Source organism: Galeopterus variegatus, unplaced genomic scaffold (genome assembly GCF_000696425.1).
Source record: "Galeopterus variegatus unplaced genomic scaffold, G_variegatus-3.0.2 Scaffold1164, whole genome shotgun sequence".
NCBI classification, from domain to species: domain Eukaryota; kingdom Metazoa; phylum Chordata; class Mammalia; order Dermoptera; family Cynocephalidae; genus Galeopterus; species Galeopterus variegatus.
In genome coordinates this window covers 58,577-77,546 of record NW_007727275.1, presented here as the reverse complement: position 1 = coordinate 77,546, position 18,970 = coordinate 58,577, and the positions used below count along the sequence as shown (strand labels likewise).

Here is an 18,970-nt window from a genome sequence, read left to right as displayed (position 1 = left end):
ATGTACATTGAGAAGTTAAAATTTAAAAAAGTATTTAAAGAAACATGGCAAAAGTTCTATAATCTTACTAAGGAAAGCTATCCAAACTATGACACAAAATCCAGATGACATTTTTAAAAAGATTGATAAATTACATTAAATAATGGATTCCATAACATGGATTCCACACAGAGGAATTAAAAGAAAAAATAGTGTGAGATATTCAATGTCCTAAATATAAATTTATATGCATCCTATAAGTAGCCTCATGTTTATTGCATTAATGAAAAATCTCTCTACTTAATTCTGTTTGTGCTTGCTCCCCAAAATTTCACACTACTTCTCTCTTTCATATCTTAACCAAGTTCACTGATGTAATACTTGGCTTTCAATCTCTTCACTTTCTCATATTTTTATTTACCCCTCAACCCATTGCAATTTGATTTCCATAATTCCACTCAACTGATAATCCACAAACAGCCTCCTTGCTACCAGATTTTATGCATACTTTTTCTTTCTTTCTATTCTCTTCAGTTGTTGATATTGCTGAGCACTTCCTATTTAATATGTGAAATATCCCAAGGAAGGGAGTGTATTAGTTTCTTAGGGCTGCCATAACAAATTACTGAAAACTTCAATAGCTTAATAAACAGAAATTTGTTCTCTTATAATTCTAGAGGCTAGAAGTCCAAAATCAAGGTGTTGGCAGTGCCAGGTACCCTCTGAAACCTCCAGGGGAGGATCCCGCCTTGCCTCTTCCAGCTTTTGGTGGCCCCAGGTGTTCCTTGGCTGTGTGAGCATGAATCCAATTTCTTCTTGTCTTTGTATGGCCATCTTCCCTTTGTGTGTCTCTATCTCTGTGTCTCTCCTCTTCTTGTCAGTATACAAGTTGTATTGGATTAGGGCCCAAATATAATTAAATCTTAATTTAATTATATTTGCAAAGACCCGATATCCAAATAAGATCACATTTATAGGTACCAGGGATTGGGACTTCCGCACATTTTTTTGGAAGATACAATTCAACCAATAACAGGGTGCAAATCAGTTAGTCTCTGATAAGAGAAATAGAACCACTGTGAGTAATAAAGAATAAGGAATTTGTTATAGGGATCTGACTTTCTGCAGTCATTGGACCTGGTTAAACAGTTTGTGTAAGGCTTTTGCTACTGCATCCGGTTTTGGGTCTAAAGTTAGTAGCGCAGGCAGATGGGAAGGAAAATAGATGTAGAGTTGGAAAAGACATAGAGAACTAGAACCTGCCAGGATAAGCTGGAACTCTGAGGACAAATTGAAACCCATGTCCATCTCTAATGCCTTGTGGCCTCCGACTTCAATGATGTAGGTGACCTGCAGGTGAAGCTGGTGTGCTTCACCATGCGTTTTGCATACACTTTGTCCAGGATGTAGGGAAGCTGAAGGAGGTGATCTTGCAGGAGGAGTTGTGGGTCACGATTTAGAGAAGTTGATGAAGTTGATATCTAGTGGAAGCTGGAAGAGCTGCAGGCCCAGCTGTTTCCAACAAGGTGAGCCAACACATCAGTGACAATGTACGTGAGCAGCAGGAAAGCCTGGCACTTGACAGTCTTTTAATCATAAAGTTGGCTCCTGTTTCCCTTTCACTGTCTACCTCCTGTGTCAATTTCTCTGATAGTTCACACAGAACCGAACAGGGAAACGACAAATGTCTGTTCAGGTCTTTTTCCCACTTTTTAATTGGGTTATTCGATTTTTGCTGTTGAGTTGTTTGAGTCCCTTATTTATTTTGGATATTAGCCCCTTTTCTGATGTGTAGTTTGCAAACACTTCCTCTCTGTAGGTGACAAATGTCTGTTCAGGTCTTTTTCCCACTTTTTAATTGGGTTATTCGATTTTTGCTGTTGAGTTGTTTGAGTTCCTTATTTATTTTGGATATTAGCCCCTTTTCTGATGTGTAGTTTGCAAACACTTCCTCTCTGTAGGTCATCTCTTCATTTTGTTGATTATGTCCTTTGCTATGTAGAAGCTTTTTTAGTTTGATGTAGTCCCATTTGTCTATTTTTGCTTTAGTTGCCTGTGCCTTTGTAGTCTTGTCCAGAAAAATGTTGCCTATTCCCATTTTATGTAGCATTTTCCCTATGTTTTCTTCCATAGTTTGGGGTCTTAAATTTAGATCTTTAATCCATTTTGAATTGATTTTTGTGTATGGTGAGAGATAGAGGGCTAGTTTCAATCTTTTGCATGTAGTTAATCCATCTTTGGATGTTATTTATTCTTTTTCTAGCTGAGCCATACTCTGCCTTTGATATGCTGTAACTTCAGTACTGAAGTATGAGGTTAGCTATTATCAAAACCACTTATACTAGATGGTAGATGGATGGGAAAGGAAAGGGAAAATAGAGAATTGGTTAAAATATACACAAATACATTAACATCAAAAAAAGGAAGGAAATACCATAATATCATAGTCTTCATTTCTGCAACTGATGACATGGTTATAGCTGGTATTTATAATTTTCTTTTTCCATTATGCAATCCATATCTTCTTTGTTTTAGCGAGCCTCACTGCTGGTCATTTATCCTTACCTAGTGACATAAACCAAACATTAATTCTCAAAATGTCTGGGCCATTTTCAGTAATGCCTGCATTGAGCTGTAGTTTTCCACTGAACTTTGTCAAATGATGGGGGAATACTAAGAGGTGTTCCAGGCAATCGCTTGTATTCCAGGGATACTTCTTCTTATCTGTATTGTGATAGTAGCAGTCCAATTTCTCCTTTTTAAGATCATTCGTCCCACATAGTATAGTAACATCTTGTTGGCTTGTTGATTCACTGGTGTGAGGACCCCAAAGTGGTCAGGTGGCTGGTTCAACTTCCAGTTTAATAGAATCTCTGCTTTGGCCAGTAGTGCCAGCATTGCACCATTGGGAAAAAAGGGCTCCAGACCAGCACAGACCAATGTTTTGGGGGTCAGTATCAAAAATTTTACTAGTTGGAACAGGTAGAGTGAGAGGACCACTCCCATTTCCACCTTTTGATTTCCAGACCCTTGAAATACATGGCTATGAGATAAACAGCCATACTGGCTATATTGGTTGCTAATTTAAATTGTACAAAGCTTCCTGAAGGACATTAATCCATTCTTGTAAGATATTGGTACCCAACTGGTGGCATAACTGAGTCTTCAAGTGGCCATTCTCCTGTCCTGCTGCTTCAAGGTAATGGGAAACATGGCAAAACCAGTGAATTTCAAGAGCATGAGCCCATTCTGCACTTCATTTCTATAAAATGAGTTTGTCAATCACAAGGAATGCTGTGTGGAATTCTGTGAATAAGAAAATAAAGCATTCTGAAAATACATGGGTAGTGATTTGGGGAGAAGTATCACGTGCAGAGAAGGCAAATTCTAATCCAGAGTGCTTATTCCAAGGAGAACAAAGTACTGACCTTCCAGTACTGAAGTAAGTAGCTCAATACAATCCCCCAAACACAAGGTGGCTGTCTAATCCCCATGGAGAATGCTGCTGTAAGGATTTATTGTAGAAATCTGACCTTATGCAATTGTGGATCTAAACAATTTATGTAAGGTTGTTGTTCTGTATCTGATGCTGGGCCTAAGGACCACAGGGCAGATAGTCAGAAAGGAAAGGTGGATGTGAGTTGAGAGAAACAAGAACAAATCAGAACCTGTGAAGATAATCTGGAACCTGTGAGGACAAACTGGAACTTACCCTCAAGCTTTCAACTTCAGTGATACAGGGGATTTTCTACCACATCCTTCCTCTTAGAGGTGCCTGCATGCCTTGCCTTCGGTTCTGAGGGACTGAATAAAGAGAATTAGTGGGATCTGAACAAATTGCAGGCCCAACTGCTGCCCCACGCTGATAAGGTGAACCAGCAGATCTCAACAATATGCCTAACCTGCACTAATGCTTGATCATACGGTAAGCAGTCTTCCAAGCAAAAATGTGGCTACTGCTTCACTTCTACCTTCCAAATGTTACCCAGACTTCCTTTGCAGCTAACCCTAAACCAGAACCATGCAACTTAGTTGAAGTGTAATAGTATAAAGCCACCCTAGAAAGCAAATAAATGTTAAATTGAAAGAGGAAATAAGTGAATGAATAGATGGATGGATGTGTGAAATGTCTCAGGTCACTCACTTCCTTTGCTTTGCTTCTATCTATCTTAAGCTAGTGGCTGAGCTCAACCTTTTATTGCTTCACTCAAAAAACCAGTGATTTTTCAGGGTAAAAAAAGCAATTGCATTATGGTTTTGGACTAAAGGGAGCTATTATACTTTAAGAGAAAGTGTTCTGAAGATGGAATATAAAAACCTGGGTCCTAGTCCTCCAATTAATTGGCCGGTTGACCATGGGAAATAATTTCATTTCTCTTTAAATTTTCCTATGAAAAAATGCTTTGGCTAAGTAATTTATATCCCACTTAGTTATGGTATTCTGTGATTTATTTTGGTCACTTTCAGAGGTAAAATCCCAGTCTAGCTTACTTAACATCACACATTCTTGGTCATAATTTTTTGTCTTACAATGAGAATATTCCATTTATTCAGCTGAATATGCAGTAGAGAAAGTTAACATTTCAAACATCCAATACTACATGCATGGTGTGCTACTAGGCATGTTTTCATTCTTTATATGCCTGATTATAAGGAGAGCATATTATCATAATATAATCATATAAAATGATATTCCCTTTATTCATAATGAGACAAATTATAGGAGACAATTAAATATTTATACACTTGGATTTCTGTATAGACATAGATCTATGATAAATGCACTTAAAATAGTCAAAATTATAATAGTTTCTCAATATAATGTGTATTTTAAATCACATCTTAATTTAAAATGATTCATTAATATAGTCATGTTCCTTGTTTTACTCTCAAAATACACATCTGATAAATTTTTTCAAACTTATCTCATGCATCTTTGACATTATTCTATTTATTTGGCGAGTTTTCCAAGCTAGGAGGAAAAGGAAGTATTTGGTTGACGTTCTACCATACTGTGACTCTAAAGTGTCCTCAAAATCCAATTCAAGTAGAAGCTAAATGAATCTTTTCATTGCTTGTCATATGTCTGCAGTATCTCAAACTGAATCCTGTATCGGATATGAAGAAAGTGTCTGCAATCTTCCTCTGGTAAACACTATAATTGAAATTGTGAAAGGAGAGTAACATGTGTATAGTTCAGAGTAGGGTAGCTAGATGACTTAATTGATCATAACACATTTATTTTAATTTCTCTAGGTGAATGGAAAAACAGTATATAAATCAAACTAAAATGAAGAAATGAAGATGTAGTTTCTAAAATATTGACTGAATATATTTTTACTTCATTTCAGTTAAAAATAGTTCAATTTTCAATTTTAGATATTTTTCTAAAAACATAATATATCCACAATTTATTCAAAACAAATTTTCTTTTACATTTTGTGAATCACCTTTTAGGTGACTTCTGTGTTATAGATAGATGGCATGTGCAGTAGAATAGTATTTAGCACAGCTTATTATAACAAAGGTTTGATTTTCTCAGTATAAATCATATGCTCTTAAACAGATTCAGTACAGTATAAAAGGTCATAAAAATGCACAACATTTTTATTATATAGCATCGTTATATCTACTCTATCTTGAAGGAGTTCCAATGCTTTACAATTAACCTATCTGAGCCTCAATTTCATCGATATGAAAGAACTGTTGTAAATATTAAATGTCAGAAATAGGTAACATTTAGATCAGAGACTGACTGTAGTAAGAAAATAATAAATAAAATAATTCATTATAATTCAACAATTATTCGATATGAAAGAACTGTTGTAAATATTAAATGTCAGAAATAGGTAACATTTAGTTCAGAGACTGACTGTAGTAAGAAAATAATAAATAAAATAATTCATTATAATTCAACAATTATTCATACATTTGTAATTTTAATGCTAAAATTAAGATTCAAACATATATATGCCTTGTTAATAACAGTAATACTGCAGATTATCCTAGAACATATAAGTTTGTATTCACAGCTATTATTGTCACCAGGGGACTTATACTTGCAAACGATTCACAGCTATTACTGTCACCAGGAGACTTACACTTGCAAAAGATGTTAAAGCAAGTCACTGTGGATTGTATCACTCAGCACATGGGATTTATCCCTTAATCCAATGGTGCACTCTGTGACTCTTGGCCTTTGGTATCCATAACATAATTATATAATGAAAAATGAAAAATATTAGAAAACTATCTTTAAAACAGATACTTGAATTACATCCTACTGATGCTCCATCCTTTGGCGATCCACATTCATCCAAACTGGAGCAGCTACTTTCATTTCTGTCTCTATTCAGTTTTAATAGTTTGTTTCCAGGGCTACTTACAGATGGTGGTTTGGGGAATGTTGATGACCAGGGACCAAATTAAGACCACTAAGTCAGTTTGTAAAGACCAGTGAAAAGCAGGAAAGTGGAAATTGCTTTCAGATATTACTAATCTGCACCAGGTTTGGCCTGGAAGCCTAGCAATAAAGGTTCTGTATCTTATTACTCATCACTTGAGTCGCTTGTTCCCCTGTTCTTTAATTAACTCCTGTTATTTTAAAGAGTGCTTTTGGAATGTTTTCACTTAAGTATAGGAAATGATGATCTTCATTCAAACCTTTAACTTTTTTTGTTCCTTTTCTCCGTAGGGATGCAGATCTGTTCCTGTTAGACACAAGAAAGGCCCAAGCTTTAGATGTGGGTTGGCTTGTCTTTGATATCACTGTAACCAGCAATCACTGGGTGATTAATCCACAGAACAATTTGGGCTTACAGCTCTGTGCAGAAACAGGGGATGGTAAGCACTAAATTTCATATGCTTTTTGTTGAAGCTTGTTTTTGACACATTGAGAGTTACTACTTTTTATGTGATTTAACAATTTATGTTTTATAGTTATGTTGTACAAGGTAGCACATTCCATAGGTTAGTGCAATGTATTAATTAGTTAATAGATATATGGACACATGTATCCAACACACATTTATTGTCAGGCTTTTGGGGGTGGAAGGAGGGTAAAGAAGAAGTAGGTGCTGCTCCTGCTCCCAAGGAATTTTTAGTCTAGTGTTAAAGTCCTGAATGTAAACAAGTAGCACTACTGTAATATAACAATATCAAAAGAAAGCTATATCCAAGTACAAAGTGCTAGGCTCTATGTATTGATTATGGTGGTGGTTTTACAGCTATACAATTTGTAAAAATTTATAGAACTGTACATCAAAGAAGAGTGAATATTACTATATGCAAATTATATCTCAAAACCGACTAAAAAAATGACAAATGTATATTTAAAAAATTGCTCAGGAAACAAAATAGCTACCAATAATACAATGGGGGAGAGACAGGATGGGACTGAAACAAGAGTCATGAAAAGTTGCACAAAATAATATCAAGTAGGCCTTAATGTATTGCAATATTTGGCCAAAGACAACTGCTCCAGAATCGCCTCTGGGAGGGGCCTGAAAGAAATAATTTTTAGGAAGCTCAAGAAGAAGTATTCATTGAACATGCTCAGGAAACAAAAAAGCTACCAATAATACAACGGGGGAGAGACAGGATGGGACTGAAACAAGAGTCATGAAAAGTTGCACAAAATAATATCAAGTAAGCCTTAATGTATTGCAATATTTGGCCAAAGACAACTGCTCCAGAATCACCTCTGGGAGGGGCCTGAAAGAAATAATTTTTAGGAAGCTCAAGAAGAAGTATTCATTGAACACCTACTATGTGCCATGCACTGGGCTACATTCTAGAGATACAATGGTGAGCAAAAGCAGGTGGCTTCATGGGGTTTGCAGCTGAGTGGGGCTTGAGGTAGTAATCACACAATAATGTTAGTGAATGTGCATCACTACACACTGAGAAAAGTGCAATGGACTTGTGAGGACTTAACAGTGAGTGGATCTCACCTACAATCTGAAAGATAAAGAAAGTGTGATTGGGGTGGAAGTTGGCAGGCAGGCATTTCAGACAAATGGAAAAGAATTTGAGGAGTCTGTGGTGAGAGGAACCTTGGCACGTTTGGTAAAAGGCTAGGGAAGCCAAGGCCAATCTGTTCAGAGCTTTGTTGGCCTTTGACCACTCAGAGAACAAACATTCTAAATTCACATCTGGACTTCAAGGTGATTTAAAATTATAGTTGCCATGATAGGAAGATAAAACATAATATATTGAATGGTGTATTAGCTTGACTAGTAATTTTTAAATGTTCAGAAATACAGCATGTGAATCTACCTTGTGCTGTTAACACACAACCCCACAAAAGTTACAGCCAGGCCTAGGGAGAATAATGAATAAGAGGACATTCCTGATTTAAGTTATACTGCCTTTATTTTTTCAAAGAAACAGGCAAGAGAAATGTTAGATCTAGCGTCCACCTCACTTATCCTCCTTACTGTATTACACTAAAGCCTTGCTTAATAAATGATGGAGTGAAGTAATGGTTCAGTCTATCTTGAACCTGTTTCAGGGGGATTCATTGCTGTAGGCACTAAGACTTCACGGTGGCATTGTTTTACCTATAGCCATTTCCACAGCCTATGGATAATAAGCAATGTTGTGATCCAAGGTTTGTGTATATGGAATAAAGTTGACAGACACAAATTAAGTATATGATAGAGTTACAGTCTAGTGAAGGATTCATGTGCCTCAAATCTTGATCTAGAAAAAGGAAGTTCTTACTTGAATGTGTTATAGACAAAATTTCAGACCTTCCCTCCTCCCCCATATCTAGGCTTTTCCATAGACTTTAATTACAATGCTGATTTTTTTCATATAAACAAGTCAAATATTTTGGATTACAGGTTATTTTCCAATTATGGTTTTGAGATTATTGTTAAGGATCCTCAGAGTTCAAGCGTTAGAAATGTAGACTGAGAAAAGCACATATTTAAATAATCTTGCAAGAATTCTTACAGCGTTAAACTACTGTACATTTATGGTCAGAAATGTGACTGGGAAATCGGTGCTGTGGGGGTGAGCCAATCATCTCTTCCCTGGTATGTGGCCCAAACAAGAAAAATTAAATTAGTGGTATGTGCTTCTCCCAGTCTTCTCCTTGGGGATATGCTTGAAATGTCTAACTAAACAAATCAAGAATCTATGAAATATGATCAGCCTATTTCCTTTTAATTTCCATTCCCATTCCCGCCCCACATGAATTTTCTGAAGTTTCTCTCTTTTGTCTTTTTCACTCATCTCTTATATTGGTTCTCTCTTTCCTTTACTATTTATACAATTTAACTTCTATCTTGCTTTTAATTTATCTTTTTCTGCCTGAGAACTACTCTATATTTTGAATTCCCTTTCTCCCTGATGTATTTCTCTTCTATTTCATGGGTAATTTTACTTTAAATTTCTATTGAATTGTTTATCTTTTTTTCTGAGCCTAAAATAAACTAATGTACCACCCCTTTCAAAGGTCTCCAAACTCTTTACTATAGGGCTAGGTTTGAGATACACAGACTTCTGTTGCTTTTCTTTGTCTATCTAATATTTTCTAATATGAAAGATATTTAAATGGTTAAATGTGCTAGGCTAGCTGGTCTTTTTGTGTTTAAGCAGTACTAAAAGAAGATTTGCAGCAGAGGTGGAGCATATATAGGCTTGGGAAAGCAAGTAACCTTCTTGATACCTTAGTTTTATTAATCGCATATTAACTTCATGGAGGTTCACGTGACATTTCTCTATTAATATGGATAATGAGAGGTGTCAGCTTATTACAGCTTCACTCATTACTGCTGCTTGTGCTCTCAATGTGACATTGCTTCAGAGCCAACAGACCATCTTTCATTTGGAGTAATGGATTCTGAATATCTTTACTTCTCAGCAAAAGGAATTGAAAATCATTAAAGCATGAAAGTCAGGAAAGTTTGCTTTCAAATTTATTTCTTCACTATTATTCATTTATTAATTGCCCAACATACAATTCCTGAGTATCTCTATATGCAAGACGGCACGTGAGCATATGGTTAAGGACAAATGGGACAGAACTGAAAGAGCCATGGTGGAGGCGGCTTTTAAGCTGGGGCAGCAGGAAAGGACTTCAAGAAACAGAGATGAAAAGGCAGGGAGTCATATGGGTGTGAGGAGCGGTGGTGAGGACAGGAGGAAAGAATTCATTCCAGAATGAGAAAACAATGTGAGGAAATGCATAGAATGGCAACATTGCATGGTACCTTCTGGAGTTAATTAATGGGGGTGTGAGGAGCGGTGGTGAGGACAGGAGGAAAGAATTCATTCCAGAATGAGGAAACAATGTGAGGAAATGCATAGAATGGCAACATTGCATGGTACCTTCTGGAGTTAATTAATAGTCCAGAATTGGCTAGAAAAACTTTCTATATAAAATCTGGTTACACGTGCTATTAGGAAAGTGACCTGGAGACAAATCATGGAAGGAACATAAAATCAAAATCAAGCATAGTATACTCATACAGCTTGATCACGAGTCATAAAAGAACTAGACTCATTGCTTTAATCAATCACAGTGACAACATTGTGGTTACATGTTTGAATGAATCAGTTTCATGAAGTCACCGATGTGTATCTCTTATTCACAGTTGTATCCTTGGTGCTTGGCACAATGCAGGTCATACATTATTAAAAGCATCTTGAATGATCATTTAATGAGTTAGTGATTAAAAAGGTTCTGCAGGTCACTTGCCACTGAACATGTTACTCTTAATAAGGCATTTCAAGCTGTGAATTTTGGGTGATTATTAACCAAACCAGTTTGATGTAACACAGGAGCAGGATTTTGTAGAGCAAACCAAAGTACAATAGTTAAATAGTACCAATCATAAAGTGAGAAGAAAGTCAGTGATATATATTATTAAATCTTGTTTATCCTAACCTTGTGAAGAAAAAATAGCAAAGAGGCCTAAATAAATTTTGGGAATCAAAAGGCTGCTGAAATCAAAAGTAGCATTTTGATTCCTCAGAGAGTCTGTGGAAAATATGTCCGTTTGTGAAATACTCTATTTACAATTTGACAATTGAACTCCAATGGATTTGGCAAGAGAGCTTAAGGGTATTTTATTGATCTTTTTTTCATGCCGAATGATAGCTCTCTGAGCTCTGTATGTTTGTTTCTGTGAAATAAAGCAAACACACGAGCAAGCAAATTAAAAAGAAACATTGCTGCTTCTTAATGGCAAAATCTAATGATTCCAGAAAATTGTATCCAATTGTGCAGAATCAGTTTCAAAGTTCGTAAGCACTCTCTCATGGTGGCTCATAAAACTCTGTGATAAAATAAGTACTATTTTTCTTTTTGACAGCTAATGAGTAGGCTTATATCTGTCTTCTAATTTATTGTAAGATGCTCAGTTCCCTAAATTATAAAGATACCTTAATTATCTGACTTATTAGGTCTTTATTAACATCTAGGGTGATGATTTTTTCCTACAGACATATGAATACAATTTATTACACAAATAGCAATTTACTCTCACTTTTAAGACTTGATTTTTTCCTGTTAAACAATACAATTTTCCATAGCTTGATGCTTTCTATATTTTAAACCTTCCAAGTAAATTCTTTTTTTTTTTTTCAAACCTGGGTTTATAAAATAACTTAGAAATAGAAAAACAAAGGTAATATTTTTGGGTTCATTAGAATGGTTTTTAAGGAATGTGTTTTCAGACATTTTAGGTTTGGCAATACTCAGAATGAATTTTGCCAGTGACTTTTCCCCTTTCTATTCAAACCCACTTACACATCAAGGAAAATTCAATCCGTATGTTTCTGATTCATTTGTATTCAAATCATCAAAATGTTGTTTTGTCAGAGTATTGCTTAATGTCCAAGAAACATTATGAGGTTCTTTTTTATAATAAGACTCTAAAAGCCATTATTTTTTAAAAACAAAGTTATGGCATAATTTCCAACCATATCATGATAAAATTTCAGGTTTAAAGCCAGAGATTTCAAAGTTTCATTAAATCTTGTACGCAAATCAAGAAAAAGAGATTTCAGAGGTATTAAACTATCAAATTAAATTCTGTTATAATTGGTGGTTAAATGTAAAATAAATTTATAGTTATTGCCTATAGATAACTTCAAATTTAAAAATTTGATATTTAATTTAAATGAGTAGGATAAACAGAATAGATAGCCCCATTCTGGAAATATAAATTCTAAGAAAAAATCATTAGGAAAACTAGACTAAAATATTGGCTCTGATAAAATATTTATTTTAGCCATAGCATCAATAAATTGAGTGAAATAGTAATTACCTTCCAAGGAATGTGAGGCTGAATTGGAGATAGTACCTGGCATATCGTAGGTCAGAAATGAATGTCTGTATGCTGAATTGGACTAGAAACTTTGCACAGAGACTTTTTACTTATATTAGTTCTGCATGGTACTCCTTTAACTCAGGATCAGTTCTTTTATTGTGAAGATTTTACAGATGATTTCAATGGGTTTAGATAAATTCAAAAGCAATAGTACATATGGGAAAGGTAAGATTGATATATGTTCTGAAACTTTCAGTTGGCAGCACAGTGTATAAATGGCTATGTTATTAGGCTCGTGTTCAGTAACTTTGGTTGATAAAATGATTAATAGTAAGAAACTTTTAAATACGTGTCAGCCTAAAGTATAAATACAATAAAAATGAACACTGAAAGGCATGTGTCATGATCACTTAGTGCTTATATTGGATGGGCATTCATCGGCACCACAGAATATTAAATTATTAATACTTAATATTGTAGTTTTTTGAGGCCTGTATTAGTCCCTTTCTGTTGCTTATAATAGAATACTTGAAACTGGGTGATGTACAAAGCAAATGAAATTTATTGCTTACAGTTTCTGAGGCTGGGAAGTCCAAAGTCCAAGGAACACATCTGGTGGTGGCGACAGTGGCCTCTCATACTGCAAGATGGTGGAAGCAGAGAGAGACTAACTTCATATATGCTCTTCCTTTAAAGCCCTCAGAACCATGCCCATGACCACCATTTTTAATCCACTCACCATGGCATGTTCCTACAATCTAATCACCTCTTCAAGGCTCCATCTTCCAGTTACCATAATAGGATTTCCCACCCTCTTAACAGTCACAGTGGGGGCTAAATTTCTAATACATAAAACTTGGGGGACATAACTCAAGCTTCACTGAGTTTTGAGGGAACATAATTCAATCCACTATCAGGCCCAACCATTTTACCTTAAAAAAATGAGTTATTTTGGGTTTAACTAATTGCATCAGTGAAAATAAGGGAAACAGCTTCTTGTCACCCAGTTTTAGATACAGGGCTAATTTATGAAAGGTTGGCTTACATTAATATCAGAAAAAATTTTCAACCCAAAGATACCTCAGTATAAATTACTAGTATTTGATTTAGTAAGCATATTCGTAAGCTTGAAACATTAAAATGGCTTCTTACAAAGATAGTAAAATTACAAGCAGTATTTTAATGCTCACAAAACATATGGTTAAAGAAATATTGATAGTTTTTGCTAAAGAGTAGGGTCCAGTGGTTCCTAGTATACTCTGTGCAGATACTTATAGCAAACCACATAAAATCCCCATTATATAAATATTTCCCAAAAAATAATCAAAAAATTGAAGAGACCTTGTGAATTGATCAGAAGAACATCAGGGAAGACCTCCTTGGAACTCAAGGAAACAAGCCCTTGTAGTGGTTGACTCCTCAGATTATAACTCATGCTAGTCAGCAGCTCTGTTTCCCAGATGTTGTAAAGAGGTAAAGTTTTACAGATTTTTCTGCTTGTGGTTCACAAGAGTTTTCTCTATTCCATTCTAGAAATTATACATATCACAGCTTTTGTAAAAATACAAACAATTTATTTCTCTTTTATTTTCACCAGGATTGTCATATAAACTTCAAAAAAAAAAGTCTTTAGTTATCAGGACAATTAAACTGAAAGTGGGTATTTGTAAACTTTACTACCCAGGATTTTGCCATGTTCTATACTGTTCAAACTGTGATTATTTTCTGTTCAATCCTGGAAATTGATAACTGCTACAGCTATGTTAATAACGAATGGGATTAGTCTTTTTATACAACCTTGAGTTATTTTTCATTCTCATTGTTCCTTACTTCGTGCAGAGTAATTTAATATACTGATACATTATTTCTTTCAAAACTGCTATATTCTGTCATATCACCTAAATATGCCCTGTTAAAATCAGATTTTTCCAAAATTGCATGACATCTTTTGAATTAAAGTATATTCCTAATTAGGAAAATATATTCTAGTATCTAAAATCCTCATGTGATTATACTTTTATACGTTACTAACTTTATATTCTTTTACCTTTATTAAATACAAGTGTGTTTGTGTGAGAGATGAAGAGTTCTTAGTGTAATATCTGCTTACATATAATAAACCCTGGAATCTGCTGTTTTAAAATGGAAGTATCTGGCTAAGCAAGCTTGCTGTGTTATCTTTCAGATCCCAAAGACAGTAATTTTTACTGTAGACAAAAATCTCCAAATTAAGCATCTGTGTTGTCAAATGACAATTTATCTGTGTCAAGAGTCAGATGATCTATGTGACCGCTTAATCTGAATATCAGCTGACAGTGCTAATAAGTAGCAGAAGAAATTCAGAGATAAAGGGTGATATTTTTCTTTTTCTTTTGCTGTTTTGACTACAGTTTCTCATTATTATTTATCTAAGTTCAAAAAGTTGAATTATATCCACTTATCAGAGGATCTTTTAGACATTTTAAGATTTGATAATATTTTCTTCCCTTATCTGAACTTTATCTTATAAAGCAATTAAGTCCTTTTTGTTCATAAAACCATATGGCTCCCTTTTGCTGAATTTATGGTGATGACAATTGGCTTCAAATGGATAAATGAGAGAGTCTACATCCAAGAAACTGCAAGAATCACGTATCTTGCTAGATGCTGTAAAAGGAAAAAGAAGCATATACTCTCATGATTTGTCCTAGATAAATATTATTATGAATAAGTAGTTCTTTATGTAATGTTTAATGTTAAGGATAATTAGAGCTTGACTTTTGGATTAATATTTACGAATAAATTAGGAGGATAGTTTAAATAGTTATTTTTAAATAGTTGAAGAAATAAAATGAATAAATAAAATAGGATTTTTTCTCCATAGTCCAGATGTTAAATCAATATGCAAAAAGGGCAGATTTAGGGCCCAGTACAGGAATGTACTTGAAAAAATAGAAGTTAATGGCCGTAGAATTGTTTGTTATGTAAAGGAATGAATGAGCTATACATTACTGGAAGAATTTACCACTTAGTTGGCCTTTTGTCTAGGGATTATGATATTGCATAAGATACTTTCTGAGGTAATTTGCAAGGTTACTTACAACATTGCTACATTACAAAATGGTAAACCATTTGTAACTTCTAAGCACATATTTAGACTTTAAGCATTATACATATATGATATGATAAGCATTATACATATACATATATGAGGAATCTTTAAAAAGTTTATGGAAAGATTTGTATTATCTTTTAATTCCATTTTTTCCACAAACCTTTTGAAGTACTATCATATAAATACTACACAAAAAGAAGGTATAATGAATGGGATGGTATCATCTTAAAGGAGCCTAGTGTGAAATAGTTGCATTCAAACCAAAACTCAAGATACTGCAAAAAGTCAGAGATAGAGAAACTGCTAAGGAGAAGCAAGAAAGGCTAGACATCTTTCAGTGACTGTGTGCATGTGTGTGTATGTGTGTGTAGAGAAAGAATATCCAGGTATGTACACATTCCCCAGAAATCGTATGAGGAATAAAATATAAATTCATAGTTGAAAAATCAATATTAAGGTTTCTTCAGAGCTTGTTTTACAACATTTGCTAGGATTATATTTTCTTTTATGTTAAGTGCCACAATAAGTTTTTTAGTGTCAAAGCAAAACATACAACTCAGTGTAAATCTTTCCATAACATTTTAGAGTGGCTTCTGTTTCTATCATATTTCTATAAAATTTCAAAAACATTAAAACATAACTTAATCTATGGCAATGTATTAGTTTCTGAAAATCACTTTCGTATGAATCAAGCCTTGGAAAGAGATTTAAAAGATGGCTAAAGGAAACAACTGCAGTGGTCATTTTAATGCAAATGTTTAAAAAAGTGTCCATCGAGAAGAATTTTTGTACATTTATGGTAAAAAATAATTAGATTTCTGCTGGAAATGGTTATGACATAGATTTCCCTTGGAATTTGAAATCAGTATTCGTTAATTTTCCAAACTCATGTAAGCTATGACCCATAGGTTTTCTAACTTGTGTAACGTCTTAAAGGACATCAGAAAACATAAATCTTTCCTGTACACTTTAGTTTTTTGCTCTTTGCCCACTGCATAAAAATGAACAAAATCACCAATATGTCTTTCATGGCCACAGCAACCAAAAATAAATACTGAAGCACTGCTTAATTTCTACTTTGTTCAATGAGAAATCTCATTAATTCTCTTACAAGCTACATACGCTTTTCAAAAACTATACTTCATGTATTTTCAAACTCACTCTATTTATCAAAACTTTTTATTTTCTGTCTACAAAAATATCTGCTTTTTTATACTCTGACTTGGTAATATCTTCCATACTAATATTTTATATTTTTTAATTCTACATGGTTCATCCAGGTTTTATTTCCTAGGTATATCTTTCTTCCATTTGTTATAAGTATTTATACCATGTATTTGCTGTGATGGTCAATTGAAATCATATCAATAACACTAATGGAAACTAACATTTACTGTGGGCTTGCTAAGAAAAAAGCCTGGAATGTGTACTTTTTTCTTCACTATCGTTATCCAGTTTTGTACATATGGAAACTTAGTCTTAGAAATCTCAAGGATCTTGTTCATAAATCTAAAAATGATTTGTTTTCAGAGCCAGCCTCTTATATATTGACTCTTGCAAACTATATTAATCTTGTACAAATTCCAAACTGAAAATAAATGTATTTTTATAATTTCCCGATAAAACAATGTTATTAAAAATGATTATTAAGGGACAAAATTGAATTTTATGTTGGAACTGTTGGGAATTACCTTTGGGCCTTTATATGTTCTGCCTAGAGTTCAATTGTTATCTGGCCCACAAAAAGTACCAGCATTTCTACCTATTTTTTGCTTTCTAAATCTAACAACTTCAATATTTCTTTTAGCCCCTTACACAATTATAGTTAACTTGATAAATTCATAAATTGGGAGGAAGAAAAAGTAACTTTTCTTCTGTCAGTGATTCACTTCAACATGTAATTAAATTTACCCAAATTTGACTTCTTTATTTTAAATTTTGTAATGAATCTCCCCCTTTTTTCATGTCCTATGTTGCTTACTAATGTGTCTTGACAGGCTCTGCACCCCTTATTTTCTCTATTTTACTCTCCCCTAATCCATACTCCCCCCCAAAGGAATCCTTATATTTGCTCCCTACTCACCCTGCCTTTTAAAAAGACGTTATTCTTTTTTAAGTGAGCAGTTTTAGCCACTCAGCAATATTGAGAGGAAGATATAAAGATATTCCATATACCCTGCTCCCACACACACATAGTCTCTCCGACTATTGACATCTCCCACCAGAGTGGTAGATTCGTTACAACCTACATTGACCCACCATTATCACCCCAAGTGTTTTCTCTGCCCTAAAAATCCTCTGTGCTCTTCTTATTCATCCTACTTCCCCCCCCCCAGCCCCTGACAACAATGATATTTTTACTGTCTCCATAGTTTTGCCTTTTTCAGAATATCATATAGTTGGAATTATACAGTATGAAACATTTCAGATTGGCTTCTTTTACTTAGAAATATGCATTTAAGTTCCTTCCATATCTTTTCATGGCTTTTTAAGCTCTGAATAATATTCCCTTGTCTTGTGCCTTAGTTTATTTATCCATTCACCTATTCAAAGACATCTTGGTTGATTCCATGTTTTGGCAATTATGAATAGAGCTGCTATAAATATGCATGTGCAGGATTTTGTGTAGACTTAAGTTTTCAATTCCTTTGGGAAAATACCAAGTAATGTGATTGCTGGATTGTTTATCAAAACTATGTTTAGTTTTCTACAGAACCACCATACTTTCTTCCAAAGTGGCTGTACCATTTTGCACTCCCACCAGCAATGAATCAGATTTCCTGTTGCTCCACATCTTTGCTAGCATTTGGTGGCATCAGTGTTCTGGATTTTGGCCATTTTAATATGTATGTAGTGGTATCTGACTGTTGCTTCAATTTGCATTTCCCTGATGACATTTGGTGTAAAACATATCTTCCAAAGTGGCTGTACCATTTTGCACTCCCACCAGCAATGAATCAGATTTCCTGTTGCTCCACATCTTTGCTAGCATTTGGTGGCGTCAGTGTTCTGGATTTTGGCCATTTTAATATGTTTGTAGTGGTATCTGACTGTTGCTTCAATTTGCATTTCCCTGATGACATTTGGTGTAAAACATGTGTATATCTTCTTTGGTGAGGTGTCTATTAAGTTTTTGGCCCATTTTTAAGCCAGGTTTTGTTTCCGTATTGTTGCATTTTAAGAGGTTTTTTTTTCTTTTGGTATAGTTTGGATAAGTCCTTTATCAGATATGTCTTCTGCAAATATTTTCTCCTGGACTGTGACTTGTCTTTTCATTCTCTTTACACTGTCTTTTACGGAGCAGAAATTTTTAATTTTAATGAAGTCCAGCTTATCAATTCTTTTTTTTTTTTTTTCTTTTGTTGGATCATGCCTTTGGTGAACCCCACCCCCTTTTCTTAAAATGTCAACTGTACTCAACTTTGAAGTTTAAATCAGGGTGCAGCAAACTCACCCCGAGACTAGTCAAGCATGCAGTTTTTAAAACTTACTAACTTTTTTCATGAAAATTCAGTATGAAATCTATTCTTTTTCTCATCGCACCATCCCACCTCCTAGTATCAAAGCTGATAGTGAGTAGGTGTTGTCCCAACCCTAAAGAGGTCTTAGACTA

The 18,970-nt window shown here is 34.5% G+C and overlaps 1 protein-coding gene across 2 annotated transcripts in view; it reads left to right on the top strand.

Annotated features, from left to right (window-relative positions):
• BMP5 (bone morphogenetic protein 5) overlaps nt 1-18,970 on the top strand; it is a 116,632-nt gene that overhangs the window by 73,954 nt on the left and 23,708 nt on the right. For both annotated transcript variants that reach the window (XM_008575264.1, XM_008575263.1), the window contains exon 3: nt 6,674-6,822. In XM_008575264.1, coding sequence (XP_008573486.1) covers nt 6,674-6,822 — 149 coding nt within the window. The remainder of the gene's footprint in view (nt 1-6,673; nt 6,823-18,970) is intronic.